Source organism: Dictyostelium discoideum (genome assembly GCF_000004695.1).
Source record: "Dictyostelium discoideum AX4 chromosome 1 chromosome, whole genome shotgun sequence".
NCBI lineage: Eukaryota > Evosea > Eumycetozoa > Dictyosteliales > Dictyosteliaceae > Dictyostelium > Dictyostelium discoideum.
Genome location: NC_007087.3, coordinates 3,896,652 through 3,920,152, shown reverse-complemented (window position 1 = coordinate 3,920,152; position 23,501 = coordinate 3,896,652). Strand labels below are relative to the sequence as shown.

At 24.1% G+C, this 23,501-nt stretch overlaps 10 protein-coding genes across 10 annotated transcripts; 4 read left to right on the top strand and 6 right to left on the bottom strand.

Annotated features, from left to right (window-relative positions):
• Positions 1-185: 185 nt before the first annotated feature.
• Positions 186-3,337, bottom strand: tnpo (hypothetical protein; the record flags this gene model as incomplete). The annotated part of the gene is made up of 3 exons (XM_641332.2): positions 186-2,615; positions 2,714-2,977; positions 3,236-3,337. The coding sequence occupies 3 exons, from the start codon at positions 3,335-3,337 to the stop codon at positions 186-188; spliced, it is 2,796 nt and encodes a 931-aa protein (XP_646424.1).
• Positions 3,338-4,166: 829 nt separating this feature from the next.
• DDB_G0269946 (hypothetical protein) lies at positions 4,167-4,528 on the top strand (the record flags this gene model as incomplete). Its single annotated transcript, XM_641331.1, has 2 exons — positions 4,167-4,224; positions 4,320-4,528. The coding sequence occupies 2 exons, from the start codon at positions 4,167-4,169 to the stop codon at positions 4,526-4,528; spliced, it is 267 nt and encodes an 88-aa protein (XP_646423.1).
• A 161-nt stretch (positions 4,529-4,689) lies between these two features.
• On the bottom strand, positions 4,690-5,843 carry mpdu1 (transmembrane protein; the record flags this gene model as incomplete). The annotated part of the gene is made up of 5 exons (XM_001732904.1): positions 4,690-4,808; positions 4,909-5,071; positions 5,197-5,260; positions 5,386-5,541; positions 5,638-5,843. The coding sequence occupies 5 exons, from the start codon at positions 5,841-5,843 to the stop codon at positions 4,690-4,692; spliced, it is 708 nt and encodes a 235-aa protein (XP_001732956.1).
• Positions 5,844-6,135: 292 nt separating this feature from the next.
• DDB_G0269944 (hypothetical protein) lies at positions 6,136-7,152 on the bottom strand (the record flags this gene model as incomplete). Its single annotated transcript, XM_001732903.1, has 2 exons — positions 6,136-6,477; positions 6,586-7,152. The coding sequence occupies 2 exons, from the start codon at positions 7,150-7,152 to the stop codon at positions 6,136-6,138; spliced, it is 909 nt and encodes a 302-aa protein (XP_001732955.1).
• A 900-nt stretch (positions 7,153-8,052) lies between these two features.
• DDB_G0269942 (hypothetical protein) lies at positions 8,053-9,136 on the bottom strand (the record flags this gene model as incomplete). Its single annotated transcript, XM_641329.1, has 4 exons — positions 8,053-8,210; positions 8,337-8,483; positions 8,709-8,869; positions 8,958-9,136. The coding sequence occupies 4 exons, from the start codon at positions 9,134-9,136 to the stop codon at positions 8,053-8,055; spliced, it is 645 nt and encodes a 214-aa protein (XP_646421.1).
• A 674-nt stretch (positions 9,137-9,810) lies between these two features.
• On the top strand, positions 9,811-11,716 carry DDB_G0270694 (hypothetical protein; the record flags this gene model as incomplete). The annotated part of the gene is made up of 4 exons (XM_641328.1): positions 9,811-9,826; positions 10,176-10,205; positions 10,512-11,578; positions 11,678-11,716. The coding sequence occupies 4 exons, from the start codon at positions 9,811-9,813 to the stop codon at positions 11,714-11,716; spliced, it is 1,152 nt and encodes a 383-aa protein (XP_646420.1).
• A 599-nt stretch (positions 11,717-12,315) lies between these two features.
• osbC (oxysterol binding family protein, member 3) lies at positions 12,316-13,529 on the top strand (the record flags this gene model as incomplete). Its single annotated transcript, XM_641327.1, has 2 exons — positions 12,316-12,581; positions 12,677-13,529. The coding sequence occupies 2 exons, from the start codon at positions 12,316-12,318 to the stop codon at positions 13,527-13,529; spliced, it is 1,119 nt and encodes a 372-aa protein (XP_646419.1).
• A 430-nt stretch (positions 13,530-13,959) lies between these two features.
• osbB (oxysterol binding family protein, member 2) lies at positions 13,960-15,227 on the top strand (the record flags this gene model as incomplete). The annotated part of the gene is made up of 2 exons (XM_641326.1): positions 13,960-14,273; positions 14,366-15,227. The coding sequence occupies 2 exons, from the start codon at positions 13,960-13,962 to the stop codon at positions 15,225-15,227; spliced, it is 1,176 nt and encodes a 391-aa protein (XP_646418.1).
• Positions 15,228-15,326: 99 nt separating this feature from the next.
• On the bottom strand, positions 15,327-16,475 carry DDB_G0269936 (hypothetical protein; the record flags this gene model as incomplete). The annotated part of the gene is made up of 2 exons (XM_641325.1): positions 15,327-15,599; positions 15,696-16,475. 2 exons carry the CDS (start codon positions 16,473-16,475, stop codon positions 15,327-15,329), a joined length of 1,053 nt encoding a protein of 350 aa, XP_646417.1.
• Positions 16,476-16,802: 327 nt separating this feature from the next.
• Positions 16,803-22,937, bottom strand: DDB_G0269934 (regulator of chromosome condensation domain-containing protein; the record flags this gene model as incomplete). The annotated part of the gene is made up of 1 exon (XM_641324.1): positions 16,803-22,937. The coding sequence occupies one exon, from the start codon at positions 22,935-22,937 to the stop codon at positions 16,803-16,805; it is 6,135 nt and encodes a 2,044-aa protein (XP_646416.1).
• Positions 22,938-23,501: the final 564 nt, after the last annotated feature.

Genomic DNA, 23,501 nt, shown 5'->3' with positions numbered 1-23,501 from the left:
TTATTATTATTATTATTATTATTATTATTATTATTATTATTATTATTATTATTATTATTATTATTATTATTATTATTATTATTATTATTATTATTATTATTATTATTATTTATTATTTATTAATTTATTGATTTTTTTTTTATTTTTTATTTTTTATTTTTTATTTTTTATTTATTTTTTTTTATTTATTGAGATATATCTTGATTCAATTTAAATTTCTCATTTAAAATTTCACGAAGTTGTTCTGGAAATTGATTATAGAATTGAGCCCAAACACCACCCATACTAGTTTTATACATATGTAAAAGTTTAAAGTAAGCTTCATAGAGATCAGGTTGCATTTTATCCCAAGAGGCAACAGCGTCACAAATGTAAACTAAATGACGTAAAGCACCATTTGGATTATTGTTAATGATTAACCACATACCACGAAAAGCTGAATCCTTTTCAATATCATCAGTTTTTCTACGAATGGCCATACACCAACATTGAATAAACTTGTCGACAAATGGAGAGATATCAGCAGGTGAAACGATACCCAAACGACCAATGGTTACAGCGGTATTTTCAAGTACACCACGATTTAAATTGACTTTATTGATGTTTGAAATTAAACGGTCACGAATTGCAACCACGAATGGTTTAACTTCATCAGGCATTCTAATGGCAATTTCACCGATTGCCCAACTTGCATTATTACAAACCGATAAATACTCTGGATATAGATTGTTTGTGAGGATATTTAAATAGTCTGGTATGTATTGTTTGAAATGAATGAGACAGAATTTACTCATATCACCAAGAAGTGCAAAACTTGATTGTAAAACATCGGAGCCACGAAGATTCATACATTGTAAGAGGAGATGAGGTAAATTACTATTTGGAATGAGTGATTCGATCGATGTACCAATACCTTCGGATAGACCTTGTAAGAGATCCAATGCTGCAACAATGAAATCTTGATCAGACGACGATGATGAGCCCTTTTGATCTTGATTATTATATTTATAATGAGCTTGTAATGAACCTTCAATTAATTTAATTGAACGATTGAAAAACAAAGAAATTAAATTTTGAAGTCCTGCACCAATGGAGGAGCAAACTTGATTCAAACAACCCAACAATGGTAATAGATTCTTATTTGAATCATCCAATGCATTGAATTTCTGTAAGAGTGGTGGTACCAATATATTGATCAACTCTGGTTTATTCAATTCATTACCTACCACCTTGGCCAATGTTGAGATTGCATCGTAGAGAATCAAGAGATTCTTTGCTTGATATTTTCCAAATGCATTGACAAATGTGACCAAAATCATTTGAAGATATGGTATCAAGAGGAGATCAGCTTCCTCTTCCAATGTTGCAAATGCTGAACATGCTGCTTCTTGAACCTTTTTATTGTTATCAACGATACGATTAAGCAAGTTGACAACCAATGGATGAAGGTAATCACGTCCATCCGCTTGTGCAATCCAATAGGAGTAACGTGATAATGTCCAACATGTTATACTACGTACCAATGGTTTTGGATCATTCAATGTATTGATTAAATAAGGTATTACTTTTGAAAGATGAGGTGCCAATCCATTCTTACTTCCATCTGCAATTGCACCCAATGCTAAAATGGCCGATTCTCTAACTGGCCATGGATTTTGTTCATTCATACGTTGTTCAATCAATGGTAATGTAACTGATAAATATTCTGCATCTGGAAATATTCCTGATAAAACATCAATTGCAAAAGCTGAACTCTTTCTAATTGTCCATGCTTCATCTTCAAATCCATCATCATCGTCATCATCATCATCATCATTATATTCTTCATCATCCTCATTATTATTATTATTATTATTATTGCTACTATTATTATTGCTACTATTATTATTGTTACTATTATTATTATTATCTGGATTTACAAAACCTGTATCTTGCCCACCACCACTACTACCACTACCATGTGATTTAGTTGATGCTATAAATGGCTTAATATCCTGTGGTCTATCAGGTGTCATTGAATCATCACCTTGATCTAAATATTCATAATCTTGTTCGGTATAAACCATACCATTCAATAGAATTGGTACTAATACTGGTAAATAATCTCTTAATAAATCTCTGCAACCTTCAGCTTGAGATATTGCTGTCCAAAATTCACATGCCTCCAATGCTACCTCTTCAGATTTATCTTTGGTAGCATGTAACATATACTGAATGACATCTTTAATGTATGGTAGTAAAAATTCGATCTTTGTCTCTACCAAGGTAACCAATGTCTTACAAACATTGGTTCTAACAGCTTCTGATGGATCTTCACTCATTGAAAAGATACCCTTTAAAAATGCTTCCATATTGATAAGCAATGCTCCTGGCATACTAATAATGAAATAGGAAATGGATACCAATGCTTTCTTTCTGAAATCTGCATTATTGCATTTGAAAAACATAATCAATTTTGGAATTAATTGATTCAATGCTCTACCACTATCATCTGAATCAAGTTTTTTAGTTGAATCTTCACATAACAATGATAATGTATAAAGTGAACCTTCAATTAAATCTTGACTATTACTATCTAATGCTAAATTTAATGCTGGTAATAATTCTGGCCATTCCTAAAATAAATTAATAATAATAATAATAATAATAAAGAATTAGTATTTATATTTTATATTTATTTAATATTATAATATTAAATTAATTTTATACATACAGAAAAACAACTCTTTTTAATTAAATTTGTAATGATATTACCAACTGTATGACGAACTGAAGCATCTGGGTCAGATAAAACTGGTAAAATCTCCCTTTTGATATAGTTTTGAACTTCTCTTGGCATTTTTTCAAAGTATTGTTTGATATTAGTCTTTAAAACTAAACCTGCAACACTTCTAATATGTGGTTGTAATTCATTACTTTTGAATATAAGTGTTAGATAGTTATTATAATCTGGTACTGAATGGAATTTATCTAATTCCTATGTTTTTTTCAAATATTTGAAAATAAATTATAATTATATTTGTTGTAATAGGTGTATTTATTTATTTATTTATATAATTAGTAATGAATATAAATTAATTTATTATTTTATTGGTAATTGTGTAAAAGAGAAAAAGAGAGAGAAAAAAAAAAAAAAAAAAAAAAGGGGGAAAGAGAGAAAGATTAAAAAATTTTTTGTAAAACTAATGAAAATTATAATAATAATAATAATAATAATAATAATAATAATAATTACCTCTCTAATTTGGTCATGAACTTCTCTTGATGTTGAATTTGATAAATTTAAAACATAAACTAACTGTTTTAAACCATCTTGGTTTGGTACCCATTCACTCATTCTTATTCTTTTTTTGTTTTTTTTTTAATTTTTTTTTTTTCTATTATAATATTACTATTCTAAAAATTTTATTTACTTGTTAATTATTAGTTATTATTATTTGAAAAAAAAAAACAAAAAAAACTATTTAATTTTAAAAGTTATTATTATTTAAAATACTTTTTTTTTTTTTTTTCTTTAATAAATGGGTCAAAAAAGTATATATGTAGTAATGATGTGTAAATGATTGAGAAAAAAAAAAAAAAAAAATAAAATAAAAAAAAAAAAAAAATAAAAAAAAAAAAAATAAAAATAAAAAAAAAAAAAAATAAAAAAAAAAAAAACAATTTTGAAAAAAAAAAAAAAAAAAAAAAAAAATGTGGATGGCCAAGTTCACATAATTAATTCAAGAATTTATTATAAATCAAATTAATAATACCTAAATAATATAAAAAAAGGATGTTTCTTGTTTTTATTATTTTTACAAAAAGATTATAAAATTAGAAAATATGAAAGATAAATATATTTCTTTTTTTTTTCACCCACACCACAATTTTGAAAAAAAAATAAAATAAAAAAAAAAATAAAAAATAAAAAATAAAAAAAAATAAAACAAATAAAAATAAACAAATTAAATTAAAACTATTAAATAAAAAAAAGATAAAAATAAAATGACTTAATTAGAAAGATAATTATTTGATTATTTAAAAATAGTTTTCTTTTTTTTTTTTTTTTTATTCCAAAAAAAAGTGAAAATAAAATTTTTTTTTTTTTCGTTTTTTAAACTTTTTTTCTTTTTTTTTTTTTTTTTTTTTTTTTCCCAACTATACGCATACATACACACACAACAATGGCACAATCAAATTTAAAAATTAAAAAAGCTGGTGCAACCAATAAAGTTTCTAAAGGTACAAAATACTTTACAACAAAATCATAAAAATAATAATAATATTTATTACATAATAACTAATTAATTTTTTTTTTTTTTTTTTTTTTTAATTAGTTGGTTTAAATAAAAAGAAAAAAGTTAATAAATCAGCCATTTCAATAGCCAAAGCTAAAGTAAATAGAAAATTAGAATCAGCTATCACTCAAAAGATTGAAACTGAAATGACTACCAGATTAAAGAAAAACAATGGCAAATTAACAGTCTTAAAAGCTGAAGAAGATAGCACAAAAAATAAAAAAACTCAACAACCAAAAAAGAAATAAGAAGTGATCATAAATTAAAATTTATAATATAAAGAAAAAAAAAAAAAAAAAAACAAAACACGAAAAGAGTAATAAATTGTAAATAGTAGTCTACACAAATAATTGATTTAAAACCTTTTTTTATTATTATTATTATTATTTTTCCAACTAAGAACTTTAATTTAATTTGTTTTCTTAGTACCAACTTGTTTTCTTGCTGGTACTTTTTTAGTTCCATATACAAAGAAGAGGATTAAAATAATACTATTTAAGAAACTTCCAATTCCATAACTTAATAAAACTAAAAATTATTAGGAAAAGAAAAAAAAAAAAAGTAAGTTTTTTTTTTTTTTTTTTTTTTTTTTTTTTTTTTTTTTTTTTTTTTAATATTAAATACTTACTAACTGGATTATTAACTTCTTTGATGGTTGTGAAAACACGTGCTAAACTACCAGCCAAATTTAAGAAACAAGTAATGAATGAAAGTTGACCAACACTCTTATTCTTGATGATGGTAATGATTTGTGGGAATTTGCTAATAATGAATAATGGAATATTGAGTTTCTATTTATTATATATATATTTATAGTATGTAAAAATAAATTGATTATTAATTTTTCCCTATATTAATATAATGATCATTATCTATATATCTATATATATCTATAAATATATAATTTAAAATTTACCAATAATAAATTGAAACCATCGTTATCGACATAATTTAATGCAGCAAAAACAGCTCCTGCATATCTGTTTAATATTAAATTGATGGATCGATGGATGGGTGGATGGAATGGGTTAATTTTTATTTTTTTATTTTTTTTATTTTTTTTATTTTTTTATTTTTTTTTTTTATATATATAAATAATACTTACAAAGCTAAACCAGTAAAAAAGACAGCATTTAATTTTTGAGTATATTTTAAAACTAAAATTAAAAGGAAGAAATTTTGAACTAAAATGAATGCACTTTCACCATAGGTTGAAAATGGATTCAATAATTTATAACCTGCAAGGAGTGAAATTGTGAAACTATTTCGATTATGGTGATGATAATTTATTAATTAATAATTAATTATAATCTTTTAAAATATATATATATATATATATATATGTTTTTTAACATACCCAATATTTTCCATGGCAATTGATGAAGCAGATAAAGATTCTGCAGATTTGCTACTTGCAACTTTAAGTATTTGTGGTACTTTTAATAATAATGAGCCTGCAATAATTCCATAACCTAAAGCTTTACTAATGAGTAAACTTAAATCCCATTCTGGTCCTAATGTAGTTTTAATTACTTGATTTACTTGTCCAATAACTGATTCCATTCCTATTATTATTTTTTTTATTTTAAACAGTTTAATTAAAAGTGATCAAAAAAAATATATTAAACCTTTTTTTTATTTTTTTTTTTTTTTTTTTTTTTTTTTCAAAAAAATTTTCAAAAATAAAAAAAATTAAAAAAAAAAAAAAATGAAAAATACAAACCCTCCTGTCCACCTTCATATTAGATTTAAAACTTAAATAAAAATTATTTTGATATTTTTTTTTTTTTTTGAAAGTTCCAAAATTAAATTAAATTTTTTTTTTTTTTTATTTTTATTTAAAAATTTTTTAATTTCACCAATACATTGTGTTTTTACTATTTTGATGTCTAATATTACTATTGTTATTATTATTATTACTATTATTGGTTTTAATATTATTATTATTATTATTATAATTATCGATACTGTTACATTTATTGTAATTGTATATTATTAAATCAATCAATTGATTTGTACAATCTGAATATATTTGTGAATTATTCTCGTGAATTACTTTTTCAATTAAAATAATTCCAGAATCTGAATTTTTTTCATTGAATTGATTTCCTTTTTGTTTTAAAGTTTTAATAAAAGTTTTACTATTATCATTATTATTATAACCACTATTATAAATTACTAAATAATGAAATTTATTCTATTTTTAGAGAATTTTTTTTTTTTAAAAATAAAATAAAAAAATTAATAATAATTAAAATAAATAAAAAGCAAAAAAAAAAAAAAATATTTTTGGTTTTGGTTTTACATTTTTTGAAATTAAATATTTAAACTCATTTTTTCCCCCCCAACCCCATAAAGGTATAAAAAAAGGTAAAAATATTGATCTTATTAATTTAAAAATATCACCACTTGAAATTAAATTATTTTTTAAAGATAATATTGAATTATTAAAATTTGAAATGTTATCAAATAAACATGCTTTAATCATTGATATTGAATTTGAGTATTTATCATTCATCATTAATTTCAAATGATATGCTAAACAATTTGCACCAGATGAAATTGAATGAAATGCTAATACTTTTGACCTATATGGATTCTCATTAAAATATTTATTTATCCATGTATTTAAAATTTTCACACCTTTTCTATAATTTGATAAAATTGAAGATGGATAATAAATTAAAACATTGAATCCTCTATTTGTCCAAATACTCGAATATTGGCCAATTAATATAGATTTATTGCATCCTAAATACCCATAAATTACTGCCAATGGATTATTTAACCCTCCCGTATTAAATATTTCTCCACTATTACTAATATTATAATTTCCAGTATTATAATTTGATACTATAAATTCCATTGTCATTTTTTTAAATTTTATTATTTTTTTTATTATTATTTATTGTGGTTTGTGTGATTTTATTAATATATTAAATAATGGGTTTTTTTTTTTTTTTTTTTTTTTTTTTTTTTTTTTTCAACAAGTAATCCTTTTTCTTATTCTTATTTTTTTTTTTTTTTTTTTTTTTTATTAAAATTTTAATTCCCCAGGAAGATTGATAAAGGTAGTTAACAATTAACAATTAGTTTTAGATTGTTTAGTCATTGTTTGTTTTTATTTTTAAAAGATCAAGAGTGTGTTTGTGGTGCACATGTATTTAATATTTTTTTTTTAAATTTTCCCATTTTTTAATTATTTTTTTATTTAATTTTTTTTATTTAATTTTTAATATTTTTTTATTTTTTATAGCAAATGAAAAAATAATTATAAAAATCCACTCCAATTTAATAACACTATTAAAATTTAAATAAAATATATTAATATATTTTTCATATTAAATTAAATATGAAAAACAAATGAAAAATTGTTTAAAGCACGTGTAAATAAAAATAAATAAAATAATAAAAAAAAAACTTTATATTATTATTATTATTATTATTTTTTTTTTTAATCATTATGATTAATTATTATTAATCACATAGTTAATTAATTAATTAATTAGTTTATTTATTTATTTATATATTACCATCATTTTAAATTAAATGATTATTTCATATAATTTCCTTATTTTTTTTATTTTAAAATTATTATTTAATATTAATAATAATAATAATAATAATAATAATAATAATAATAATAATAATAATAATAATAATAATAATAATAATAATAATAATAATAATAATAATTATAATAAAAATTGTTATTACTCTTTTTTTTTTTTTTTTTTTTTTTGTTCTATTATTTAAAAATCGTTTATTTTATTTAAAAATAATAAAGATATATATAAAGGAATAAAGCAAAAAACGCTATAATGAGAATTGGACCATATTTTTTAAAGAATAATTTTGAACTTAATGCTACTGTTTGTTTTTCATATTTTAATGAATCTGCTAAAAGAAATTCTGTTTTATCATTTAATTCTATAAAATAATAATAATAATAAATAATAAAATGATTAATTAAAATATTGTTTTGAGAATTGTGTATTAAAAAAAAAAAAAAAAAAAAAAAAAAAAAAATAATTAAGAAAATTTAAAAATATTTACCATTTAATTTTTCACCTCTTCCAACTATATCTTTAATATTTTTCGTCATTATATTTCTTACTTCATCTAATTCTACTGAAATATTTGAAAGATTCTTTTGAGCTCTTGTATCTTGATATAACTTTTTTGTTTTTGTAATAAAGGATTCTATAAATAGAATAAACAATTAATAAATTTTCTATTGAAAATCAATAAATTGAATATTATAATAATAATAATAATAATAATAATAATAATAATAATAATAATAATAATAATAATAATAATAATAATAATAATAATAATAATAATAATAATAATAATAATAATAATAATAATAATAATAATAATAATAATAATAATAATAATAATAACAATAATACATATACATACCAAATGCAATAAATTGATAAGGTCTCTTTGCAGAAGGTACTTCAAAACCGTATGTATTGTAAAATTCTTTTTGTAAATCATCTAAAAATCTAAAAACTAATTTTTTCGAATATGACTTTTCACAAAATGCTAAATAACATATTTCATGTTCAATAATATAACTTTAAATAAATTTAATTATTAATTATTAAAGTTTAAAAAAAAAAAAAAAAAAAAAAAAAGAAAAATTAATAAATAAATAATACATACGCAAAATAATATTTATCATTGGCGTCAACAGTTACTGCTTTATCAGAAACTCTTGATAATTTTGAAATAATTGCTTTTGCTTGTAATCTATATTTATCAAATGTTGGATTTAATGTATCCATTGATTCTGAAAGCATTAACCCATCAGTTACCCTACAAAGCATTGCAAATAATACCATTTTTAAATTCTATATATTTATTTTTTTATTTTTTTATTATTTTATTATTATTATTATTGTTATAATTATTTTATTTTTTTATTTTATTACTTGACATTAATTAAATATAAAAATAAAAAAAAAAACAAAAAATAAAAAATAAAAAATTTTTAAAAAATGATATTTTTTATTTTTTTTTTTTTTTTATTTTTTTTATTTTGGATGACTCATTTTATTAATTAGTCAAATGAAACTATGCATTCGTTTATTTGAATATTAATAAAGGAAATTTGAACTATTTATAAATAAAATTTATATTTATATTTTGTTTATTTTTATTTTTATTTCTATATTTATTATTATGTGTTACTTATTAAAAAAACAATAATAATTATTATTATTATTTTTATTATTATTATTATTATTTTTATTTTTATTTTTTTTTTTTTTTTTAACTTGTGGGATACGACAGGTAATATGAAAAAAAAAAAAAAAATGAAAATTAATCAATAAATATTATAATTTTAAGGTGCGGTTAAAAGCATCCTTGACAATAGTTTTATGATAATTATTTTTCAACCATACCGCAGAGTACTAAATTATATGAGGATCATAATTTATTTCTACAAGCTCTATTAAAAACAATAGAATTGGATTAGTTAGAACTTCAATAGCCACAGCTGTAATACCTCAAGATGGATACTTACAAAAGTTAAACACTAAAACAAAATCATATTTTTATAAAACCTAATAATAAACAGATTTAAACTAATAAATCTGTTTTTTTTTTTTTTTTTTTTTTTTTTTTTTAAACAAAGTGGTTATTAAAAACAAAATCAATTCTGTTTTGATCAAAACTTAAACCATGATATTCATAATGATAAATAATTAAATTCTAAAAATAAAATTTTTGGGTTAAAAAAAAAAAAAAAAAAAAAAAAAAACTTTTTTTTTTTATATCGAATTGTGTATTTTGAATACTATTTCTATATTAAGTTCATATTAAAATAAATTATTTATTATTTAATATTTATTATTAATTAATTTATTTATTTTACAGTTTATAATAATAATAATATAAATTTTTGGTGTTTGATAAATTTGCCAACTGAAAAAAAAAAAAAAAAAAAAATATTAAAATAAAAAAAAAAAAAAAAAAAAAAATCAAAGAAAAATTTTTTTTCTACTTTGTTTATAAAAATAATAAATAAATTAATAAATAAATTAATAAAGAAATAAAGAAATAAAGAAATAAAGAAATAAAGAAATAAAGAAATAAAGAAAGAAATATAAATAAATACATTAATATATAGATAAATAAATAATAAACAACAAAATACATATTAAATCCTTTTTTTTTTTTAAAAAAAAAAAAGAATGGGGATTGAAATATTAGATTATTTAAAAACTAATGGTGATAGAATTGTTGGAACATGGGCAGATAGTAGTAGTACATTTATACCAAATAATAATATCAATAATAGTGGTGGTGGTGATGGAGAAGACTCAAATGCCAGAGTTGGATTGGCAATAGCATTGTATATAATTGTATTTTCAATATTATTTTTAACATTAATAATTTCAAAAAAGATAATAAAGATAGTTAGACATACTGAAGTTATGATCATTGAAAGATTTGGTAGATATCATAGAATTTTAAATCCTGGTATACATATTTTAGCACCTTTTATAGATTCACCAAGAGTTATACATTGGAGATATGTTGATTTACCTGTTGGTGCAAAGAAAACTCAAGTCATGATTCAAAATACTGATAGAATCGATATGAGAGAACATGTTATTACATTTGGAAGACAACATGTTATTACCAAAGATACCGTTCAAATTAATATAGATGCCCTAATGTATATTCAAGTGACAGATCCAATGGCAGCTGTGTATTCAGTTCAAAATTTACCAGACTCTGTTGAATTGTTAGCACAAACTACTCTACGTAATATTATTGCAACATTGACATTAGATGATACATTCTCATCGAGGGAATTCATTAATTCACAATTGAAAGAACGTACAATGAAAGATGCTGAAAGATGGGGTGTCACTATTAAACGTGTCGAGGTAGCTGGTATTAGACCTCCAAAAGATATTAAACATGCAATGGAGATGCAAATACAAAGAGATCGTGAAAAGAGATCCGTTATACTCCATGCTGAAGGTGAAAAAGAAAGTATGATTGTAAAAAGTAAAGGTTTGGCTGCAAAGGTCGTACTCTCTTCAGAGTCTGATAAAACTGTATCCATTCAAAATGCTAAAGGTTTTGCTGAATCCAAACGTTTAAAAAGTCAAGCTGACGCCGAGGTAATTCGTCTCATTCGTAAAGGTATTGATAATTCAAATGTTAGTACAACTGGTTATTTGGTTAGTTCAAATTATTTAGATAAATTATCTCAAATTCCAACTTCTGAAACTCAATTATATTTATTACCAGAAACTTCTTTTAATGTAAAAATTATATATAATTTTTCTATCCATAAAAAAAAAACCAAAAAAAAAAAAAAAAGATTACTAATTTTATTTCTATTTTAATAATTAAATATTTAGTTTGCAACCTCAATTTCAAAATCTATTAAAAATGATTAATATTTCAATTATGTCTTAAATAAGAATAAATAAAAAAAAAAAAAATAAAAAGAAATAGCGTGTAAATAGCATTTCAATGTAATTTTTTTTTTTTTTTTTAATAACTTGTATGAAATTGTTCAATAATTATTTTAATTGGTCCATTAATTGTCTTTATTTATTAATATTGAAATGGTGTTTACTTTAATGTTTTCACATTATTACTGCCAAACTACAAAATTTTACATAGTTTTTTTTTTTTTTTTTTTTTTTTTTTTTTTTTTTGAGGTTTGAATCTCCAAAATTATATTTAAATATATTATGCTATTTTAGCCCATTAAAAATTACTATTATTGTGTGTGTGTGGGTTCTAAAATTTGTGAGATAAAAAAAGATTATTGTTATTTTTTATCTTGTTTTTTTTTTTTTTTTTTTTTTTTTTTTTTTTTTTAAATTAAAAAAATATTATTTAAATAATTAATTGTTATTTTATATTTTATATTTTTTTTTTTAAATTAAAAAAATATTATTTATTTGTTAAAAACAGTGGTAATTTTTTTAATTTTTAAATATAATTATTATAATAATTTTATACAAAAAATAAAATAATAAAAAAGAATATGGGAAAATCAGATAGAAAATTAACAGAAGAGAATAGTATAGAAAATGGAGTTAAACCAGGGAAATTAACAGAAGAAGAAATGGATGCAATTGATAATTCATCTCAATCAAAGATAGTAGCGATTGCAAGTATGGCAAAAAGATTAGGATTAGGACTTGGAAGTGATTTATCACAAGTGGAATATCCATCATCTTTTATAGCACCTTTTTCAACTTTAAATTTCTTTTCAAATAATTTTGCAAATCATTTCAATATTTTATTACGGTATTTATTTAATTTTTTTATTATAAAAAAACAATCCTTTATAATAATAATTTTAATTTTATTATGTTTTTTTTTTTTTTTTTATTTATTTTTAGTGCAAATAAAATTGAAAATGAAATGGATAGATTAATTGAAGTTTTTAAATATTCAACAACAATACATAAAATTCCAGAAGATTGTATGAAAGTTCCATTGAATGCAGTTATTGGTGAAACTCAATCATTAAATTTTCAAACACCAGATTTAAATAGTCCAAATGATTTAATTTCAGATAATTATTTAATAACTGAACAAGTTAGTGAATTACCACCAAATACTGCGACTTGTATATATAATAAAAAGGAAGGCGTAAAAGCATTATTTAACCATGAATCAAAGATTGTATTTCAAATTACAAATGTAAAAACCCCAACAACTGGTAGAAAATATGTACGTTTTGATAAATTTGATGAGGAATATGATATTGAATTCCCAGTTTTACATAGTCGTTTCATGAGAGGTTTCGTTGAATATTGTGGTGAAGGTTCAATTAAATCAAATAAATCAAAATGTTTTGTTTCAACAAATTATATTGCAAAACCGTTAATTGGTGGTAATTATCATGCATATGAAGCTAAAGTTTATAATGGTATTGATTCAAAACCAATATATAAAATTAGTGGTCAATGGGATGGTGAAAGTAAAATAACAAATTTAAAAACAAATGAAACAAAACCATTCTTTAAAAATATTACAACTACTACAAATTTCACTCCAACAATTTTAAATACTGATTCAAGTGTAGTTTGGGGTAAAATCATTCAATCTGTTGCTCAAGGTAAACCTATCAATTTAGCAAGAGAAAAATCAAAAATAATTGAAAATCAAAAAACTTTAAATTGGGCTCCATCACAATTCTTTTTAAATCTTGAAATGGGTGTTTGGGAACCAAAATTATTAAATGATTAAAATTTTTTAATTAATTTTATAAATAACATTTTTAAAAATAAATTTATAAAAAAAAAAAAAAAAATAAAATAATAATAAAAATTATTGTGAAAATAAAAAAATGATCACAACAATTAAAAAAAAAAAAAAAAATAATAATAATAATTAATTTTTCTATATGTGTTTTTTTTATTTGAAAATATTAATCGATTTGTAAATAGTTTTAAAAAAATTAAACTTACAAATCTTTTATTTTTTTTTTTTATACAAAAAAAAAATAAAAAATAAGATTTTATCTCATCTGGTGTTTGTTTATTTTTTTTTTTAAATTTATAACAATTAAAGTAATTTTTTTTTTTTTTAAACCACAATAATATTATTTAAAAAAAAAGGTATAAATAATTAAATTCTTTTTTTTTTTTTTTATGTTTATTTAAATAAATACATAAAAATGGCAAAAACTAAAATATTAAATAAAAATAATAAAAAAGAAGAAATTATTGATCAAGAAGAAAATGAAGTTGATGTTAAAACAACTTGTAAAGAACTATCACCACCAACTGATTTAGAAATTGAGAATTTAGAAAAGCTTGAAAATTCTGGTGCATCGAGACTACACATTGTTCTTTCATTTATTAAAAAAAATGGTATAGGTATTGGAACAGATTTAACTCATTTTGAATTTGCGTCAAGTTTTTTACTCCCCCATTCAACACATGAATATTATTCAGATAATATGGCAAGGGAATTTGATATTTTATTAAAGTAAATATTCAATTATTTTATTGATTTAAATTTAAATTTAATAAAATTAATTTTGATTAAAAAAAAAAAAAATAAAAAAATAAAAAAAAAAGATCAAATATAGACAATGAAATTGAAAGATTATTAGGAGTTTTTAAATATATTTTATCAATAAAACCTATTATTGAAGATTCAACTAGATCACCACTTCGTTCGGTTAATGGTGAAACAAAAAGTTCAAATTTTCACGTTACAATTATTGATGAACAAGATAAAAGTGAAAAAATAATTAAAGATAATTACTATATGGTAGAGACATTGGATCAAGAAAAAGCTTTTGTTGGATCATGTATTTATAATAAAAGAGAAGGTGTAAAAGTACACTTTAATACTGAAACAAAAACAATTTTTAATGGAACAAATATTAAACTACCAATAATTGGTAATATTATTATTCGTTTTGAAAAATTTAATGAAGAGTATACAATAACCAATCCAACTCTCTATGGTCGTTATTTAAGAGGATTTGTTGAATATTGTGGTGAAACTACCATTACATCTAAAAATTCAAAATATTATATAAAAAAAACAAATCTTGCAAAACCATTAATTGGTGGAAATGTAAATATGGTTGAGGCTAAATTATTATATGGTGATGATCCAAATCCACTATTTAAAATAAATGGTTCTTGGTCAAATGAAATGGAAATTATAAATTGTAAAACTAAAGAAACTAAACTTCTTTATAAAAGACCATTTAATTATTTTACAAAAATAATTCCTGATATTTTACCAACAGATTCTTCAATTGTTTGGAAAGATATTATAGTACCAATTAGCAAGGGTGAAAAAATTAATATTTCAAAAGAGAGATCAAAAATACTTGAGTATCAAAAGAAATTAAATTGGAAAATATCTCAATTTCATTTGAATACAGATAATAATATTTGGGAACCAATAATTTATAAAGATTGATATTATTATATATATATATTATTATATATATATAATAAAGTATATATATATATATATAAATATATTTATTTTTTATTGTTTGTTTGTTTGTTTTTTTTTTTACATTTTTCTTCCTTTTCCATTTTTAATATTTTTATAATTTGATTTTAAAAATTCAACATATTCTAAATTAGATTGATAACCAGATTGTGCATAATCTAATGGTGTTGCTTCATAACAATCCAATGCATTAAAATCAGCACCATTTTCAATTAATAATTTTGACATTTCTATATCACCATTTAATGCTGCAACATGAAGTAAACTTTCACCACAATCATCCATTAATCTTAAATTTGCATTACCTCCTTTTTCTAATAATAATTTTACAATCTAAATCAATAATTTTTGAATGATATCACCAATTAGTACTAAATTTACAAAAATAAAATAAAATAAATAAAATAAAATAAAAAATAAATAACATACATTGTAATCACCTTTTGAAACTGAAATATGTAAAGGAGTTGAAACTCTATAATATTCCCAACCATTAGTTTTTGGATTATCTTGAATGTTAATATTTGCACCATATTCTAATAGTAATTGAATGATGTCTTCTCTTGAAAGTTGGCAAGCACGGAATAAAGGTGTTCTTTTATCAGTTGATTCTTGATTAACATTTGCACCTTTTTTTAATAATAATTTAATTAAATCAATTGATGGATTTGAATGATTTAATGATAAATGTAATGGTGATAATCTAATACCAGGTTTAGTATCCCTTTGATTTGGATCAACTAGACCACTTTCAACAATTAATATAGCACTATCGAAAAATCCTCTTTGAATTGCAATTTGTAATGATGTTACACCAAATTTATCAGGTTTTTGCTGTTTACCATCTGCTAATAATAATTTTAAATATTCTTTATGACCTTTAAAAGATGCCCAATGAGACGAATCCCAATTCATCAATCTTGTTTCTTTCTTTGCAAAATCATCAATAAATGATTCATAATATTCAATTATACCACTTTCATTATTATTTTCATATTCCTTTTTAATTTTTTCAATATCAAATGTTTTAAATAAATCATTATTATTGTTTTTAAAATTGTTTATATTATTTGATAATGATGAAGGTAATGTTGAATTTATTCCACTACTATAAAATATTTTAAAATTCTTTAAAACATTTTTATTATTATTATTAAATAAAAAGTTTGTTGTTTTTATTATACTTGAATTTATTCTATTAAATATCATTCTTTTTTTTTTTTTTCGAAAGTTGAAAATTCGTATTTTTTTTTTTTTATAAATAAAAAAACAATGGGAAATTAAAAATTAATTAAAAAAAAAAAAAAAAAAAAAAAAAAATTAAATTGAATACTTGTATTAATTTATTTTATAATATTATAGATTTTATTCTAAAAATACATTTTTTTTTTTTTTTTGTTTTTTCTTTATAAATATTGATTTTCGTTTTTAACTATAAAGCTATTTAGTTTTTTTTTTTTTTTTTTTTTTTTTTTTTTTTTTTTTTTTATATTATATTATTATTATTATTATTTTTATAATTTATTATTTTTAACTTTATTTATACATTGAAGATGGATCACCTAAGAAAACTAAAGTTTTTGAAAGTTGACCTATAATCTCTTTTTGTTTGTAAAGTGCCAATTGTTTGACTAATTTTGAAAGGTTTTTAACAATAAGGAGATGAATGTTACGAATATCCTTTTGAACCTCCTCTCTTGATGTTGTACTTATGGAATCGGATGATGTGTACATTGGAACATTGGTGAGTTTATCAAAGTAATTATTTAAACGAGTGACATTACCAATGATGAAACGATTGACTGGAATCATAAATGATTCTTTTTGACCAAACTCTATACCATTTGCAAGATTTTGAAGTACTTTGCCAATTAAAACCAAGGCTCTTGTTGCTTCTGGACCTGGTTGTTCTTCAACCAAACCACTTGTATGTGGAGCCAAAATTGATGGACATAGGAAACGTAAGAAAATAAAACCGCCAACACTGCTATACTTATTGTCTGGGAATTTCTTTACGACTTCTTGTTGAAGATAGGATGAAATCTCTCTAAGGGAAGCTGGTAAATTTTCGACGGAATCAATGATGGCATCTGTGAATTTCTCACAAATTTGAATGAGATTCATCATATTTGTCATCAACTCTTCACTACCTTCATTGATTTTAGCTGGATCTACTTCATAGCCATTTGGATTATCAATGATTTCACGTACTAATGGAGTGATATGTTTTTGAAGGTATGGCATACCCTTGAGTTTTGTGAATGCTGTCATCAACTTAGTAGCGGTTGTATTGGAACGGAATAAAGTGGATGGATTAGCAGTTGACAATACCTCTTGTTCAATACCAGAATGAATAATTGGACGAATCTTATTGAAACTTTCAAATATTCTTGAAATAGATTCAATGGTTGGAGATTGTTGATCTGATGGTGCTGCACTAACAACGCATTGAGCTACTTGAAGTGATGGTGATGCTAAAATTTCAACTAAACCATTATATTGTTCCTCTATGAATGTATCTGTAAACTCATTACTTGCTGGTGGATCCATAAGGAATGTCCAATCTGATTGTTCTAATTCTGTCATAATTTGGTGTGGATCTAATAATGATGCAGTGTTATTATTTGTTGTTGCTGTTGCAGTTGTAGTAGCTACTGGTGAAGTGGTGGTATTTGTAGTTGTGGCATTAATAGTTGGTTGTTGTAGTTTAGTTGATGGTGATGATTCAGTTTTTTCAATATTTTCAGATAAAGCGAATGGATGTTGTTCTTTTGGAGTTGAAGATAATGGTGTACTACTATTGGCAGACATATCAGTGTTATTTACAGAATTTAATTGAGTAGCCAATACCAATGGAGAAGGAGCAGAAGATGGAGTAGAAGAAGGAGCAGCAGCAATATCTGATGGTGGTATTTGTAAAGTAGAAGAAGCAGATGATTGAGATTGAATAATTGGAGTTGATTTGATACTTGTTAATGATGGAGTTGGAGCACCCTTCTCTTGAGTAAAAGTTGTGGTAACAGTTTCGAAAATTGATTTAGCCCAAGTATTTCTACTTTGTTGTCTAAAGTAAGTATCCAATGCATCGAAAGAAGGTTTCATGGCTTGGAATCTTTGTAAACCACGTTCATAGTATTCTTGTTGTGCTTTCATACAGGCATAGAATAGTTTAAGTGATTTAGTTTGAATGGAAATACCCTCCTTAAAGATTGCATCAAATTCAAACAAAGTTTTATCCAAAACCTTTTTAAGTGATGCAACTTCCTTTTCAGCTTCAATCATTTTCTTTTCAGTTGGTTGTAAATTCTTTGCCAAAGAGTAGAGTTTACTTACAGCATTTTCATACTCAGTATGAGATTCGAAAACACGTTTTCTCATTTCAGTAATCAATGGAAGGAAGTTTTCCAACTCATCGGCGACAGTTGATAATGGTTGAGCAAATGAGGTATGAGTACGAGTTGATAATTCTGAACGAAGATAACCAATCTTTTTAATGCTACTAGAGAATTGATCGATTGAAGCGGCCAATGCAGGATCGATATTACCATCGAAACAAGCTTTTACATTGATAAGATGTTCAGAGAAATGACCTTGTTCTTTGAAGGAATCTGGTTCAACTTCATAGTATTTCTTTGAGGATTTTATGATCTTTGTACATGTTTTCTTAAAGTTTTGTAATGCTTCCAATTTGATATCATACTCTTTGAGGAATTCACTATTTTCAGAGGAAGAACTTGAAACTGCTGTAACCGTTGGATTTGAGGTAGTGTAAGATGCCATTGATGATGGTGATTGTGTAATGTTTAGAATATTTGTAACTTTGTTTACTTTGATCTCCATGATACCATCTAAATCAACCAAACCACTATAATCGATATGAGTGGTTTTTGTATATTTAACCATACCATTGATTGCTTTATGATAACGTGAAATGATATTCAATGGTTCTATCAATAATGAACGTAAATTAAATTCTTTACTATCATCATCAGTATCGATCTTCTTTCTATCCAATGCAAGTTTTTCACATTCTTTAAGGTAACCAATGATTGGTGCAGTTTGTTTCTTACAAAGGTTATCTAAACAAGTCAATGCCAATGGTAAATTCTCCATATATTGAATGAATGTATCTTCGGAATGTTTGAAATGATTCAATAAAACATCACCAACCTTCTTTTTATTGGACCAATTTGCAAATCTTTTATTCATAACATGAAGTAATGTTGAATTCAATGCATACAATTTCTCTATTGGTCCGAAAATGGTTCTAATCTCTTCTTCCGATAAGAAAATGTATGGTAAATGTTTCATTGATTCTGGTAACAAATCACGATCACGAATTCTAAGTGGATTTAAAAATATGGTTTGGATGATATCTAAAGTTCTAACATAGGTTCTTTGAGTTTCTAATAATTTCCAACAGAATTTATCTCTAAATGATCTTGTGGTATCAAATAATGCAACATTATAATTTTCACCACATGACACTGAAATGAATGTTGTCTTTGTTAAGGATTCAATTCTTTTTGGTTTATTTTGATCACCTGACATTTGACCCAATTGACCGAATGAATCTTTACCACAAGTAAAAATTCTACCAGAATCAGTCAAGAATGCAGTATGACGACCACCACAACTAATTTGACGAATTGATTGATTACGTAATGCTTCGATCAATTTTGGTGAGGTTTCAGTTGAGTTACCACCATGACCTAATTCTTGACCAGTACCCCAAGTATAGACATCACCACATTCTGTGATAGCAGCGGTTGAATAATGACCACAACATAGTCTATCAATGTGAAGATATTTCAATGATGGTACTAATGTTGGTAAACTTACAACACTTGCAGCACCCATAGCTGCACCATTACCAAATACCAAGACCTCTTTTGATGTGGTTAAAACTGCACAATGAGTTGAACCACTTGCAATTTGAAGTACATTATATTTCTCCAAGGCACTGACTTGCATTGGTGAGGAATGTTGTGTAACATCACCCAAACCCAATTGTCCATACTCTGAAGCACCCCATGAATAAACTTTACCATTCTTTGTGAGACAAATAGTATGTTTCTCACCACATTGTACTTGGGTGATCCAAAAACTAGTGAGTGATTGAATGATCTTTGGTTCGATTTGATTGTTTGTATCACCATGACCCAATTGACCATTTTCACCAACACCCCAAGTTAAAAGTTCACCATTGGCTCTAACGGCTGCACCATGACAAAAACCAATTGAAACAGAGACAACATCAGAGAGTGACTCTAATTTGAATGGTAATAATTGATCTTCAATTTGTGGAATACCTAAAATTGGAACGGCTGGTGTCTTTACAGCGCCACGGCCCCAAAGATAGACATCACCATTCTCTGTCAATACAGAGCTATAATAGGAACCTGAGGAAATCGAACAAATGTCTGGAATATTGAAATTTGGTAATCTTTCTGGTGTTGGTTGTGATTGATCTTTTGCTGTGACCTTGAAGCCTAATTTACAATTTGATGCTGATCCCCATGTCATTAAGCCACGGCTTGTATCCAAATGAATAGCTGAACGATGTGCTGTCGATGATAATGATGGTGATTGACCATTTGGTGGTGATGATGAAAATCCGTCTGTTGGTGTTGTACCAGTACTTGAACCACTATTATCTGCCAAAACATTTGAAAGATTTGATGCTGAACATGATGATATTGCAATATTTGAAGATGATGAAAGTGATGGTGGTGGTGATGAGATTGGAGTGGACGATGACGATGATGATGGTGTTGTTGCTGAATTGGTGGAGGTGGAAATATTTACTGGTGGATGAGGAACTGATGAACCTCTTGTATCTCTTTGTGCTGTCAATGATGGACTATTACCAACACTGCTACCACTATTTGAGTCGGTATCATCAATGTCATTCACTTTACCTCCTCTTAAAGTTGCATGTTTTAATTTCGAGGCAAATGATGAAGATGTTCTAGAGAGTGGTGGTGGTTTTTCAATACCAGATTTTATATCTTTCTCTTTCTCTTTTTCTTTCTCTTTCTCTTTCTCCTTTTCTTTCTCTTTTTCCTTATCTTTTTCTGTTTTGTCACCTTTTTCACCTTTTTTATCTAATTTCTCCTTTTCTTTACGTTCTTTTTTCTCACGTTTTTCCAACTCTTTACGTTCTTTCTCTTCACGTTTTTCATTTTCTTTACGTTCTTTCTCCTCCTTTTTAGCATCTTTTTCCGATGGTTTACCCATTGACCATTGATGTGGGAATAATTTTGGTTTAGATTTGGATTTTTTACCACTACTATCGTTTGTTTCCTCTTCATCCTTTTCATTGATGGTTAATGATGATTCTTGTGCCATTTTTTCTAATGTTATTGAAGTTTGTTCACCTAATGAATTTCTTTTTTGTTTATTTTCATTTGTATTATTTGGTGATGATTGTTGTTGTTGTTGTTGCTGAGTTGATGGTGTATTTGGAGTACTATTTGTTGGTGTAGTGGTTGTTGAAATTGAAGATGGTAAAACCAATGGTTCAGGTTTACTTGGTGAGATTATACTAGAATTTGGTGAAATTGGTTTATAATTGGCCATACCTGAATTGGTTGGTGCTGATGATGAATATAAACTATTTAAATTACCACTTGAGGTTGATTGAGAAACACTAATTGGTGGTGTGTTGAATAATGGTGGTGCTAGTGGTGGGGGTGCTAATTGTGTAGTTGATGTTGATAATGGTGTGGTTGATGTTGATGAGTTTGGTGTTGGTGGTGTAGATGTTGATGGTGATGATTGTGTACTAGTTGATGTTGAATTATTACCACTTTCTGTTGTTTGACCTGATGCTTCAAGATTATTAATTTTAATTGGTGTTACTGTTGATGAAGTTTCTTGTGCAACTGGTACTGCTGTTTGTGTTGGAACTGATACTGGTGTTGTTGTTGCTGCTGTTGCTGTTGTTGTTGTTTCTTTTATTGGAGTTGATTGTAGAGCGGTTGATGCTGGTTTTATTGGTGTAGTTTGTGGTTGTGGCGGTTGTGTTGTTACATTTACTGGTTTATTACTATTATTATTATTACTGTTATCAGCAACTGGTTGTGGCCTATTTATAACATTACCACCACTACTATTTAAACTATTTAAATTACCACTGCTAGTATTATTTGGAGGCCATTCTCTTCTTGGTAAAGCTGGTGGTGATGTAGATTTTGGTGGTTGTTGTGATGGTGGTTGTTGTTGTTGTTGTTGTGATGGTGGTTGCTGTGATGGTGGTTGCTGTGATGGCGATGGTGATGGTTGTTGTAATAAATTTGATGATGATGTATTTTGTGGTTGTGGTTGTGGTTGTTGTTGTTGTTGTAATGAAGGTGGTTGAGGATTTTGTGAACCAATTGGTGCAACTGGTGTTAATAAAGTTTTTGGTCTTGGTTTTAATGGTGGTGGCGATTTTAATGGTGATGATGAAACTGGTACACCCCCATTTGTATTATTGTTGCTATTATTATTATTATTTACATTTATTGAACCTGAACTAGTATTGATTGGTGGTGAGGGTAATGGTCTACCCCCAGTTAAATTACCCCTACTATTGCTATTACTATTAACTATACTATTTGGTGATACAAGACTTCCACCATTTGCTGCAATCGTTGATGGTCTGTTTGAAATTGGTGGTTGTGACATTTTTTTTTTTTTTTTTTTTTTTTTTATTTATTTACTGTTCATAACAAATCGGAAAAAAAAAAAAAAATAAAAAAAATATCAAATAAAAAAAAATAATAAAATAAAAATAAAAATAAAAATTATTAGTATGAGGGAAAAAAAAAAAAAAATAAAAAATAAAAAATAAAAAAAATAAAAAAAAAAAAAAAAAATTTTTAAAAAAAAAAAAAAAAGATATTTTAGAAATCCTTACTTTAAAATTTTTTATGAAAATGGGGTTTCTTATAATAACAACATAAAAAAAATATTTTAAAAAAAAAAAAAAAATCAATAATATGTGAGTGTGATTATACTATTATGGTGATTTAAATAGTTTTATAAATATCGATTAAAATAAAATTTATAAAAAAAATAAAATAAAATAATAAAAAAAGTGGGTGAAGATATATATAAAAATATATGTGTTTAAACCAAAAAAAAAAAAATAAAAATAAATAAAAAAAATATAAAAAAATAAATAAAAAAATTAAAACTAATAAAAAAAAAAAAAAACAATAAAGTTTTATAGTTTTTTTTTTTAAATTT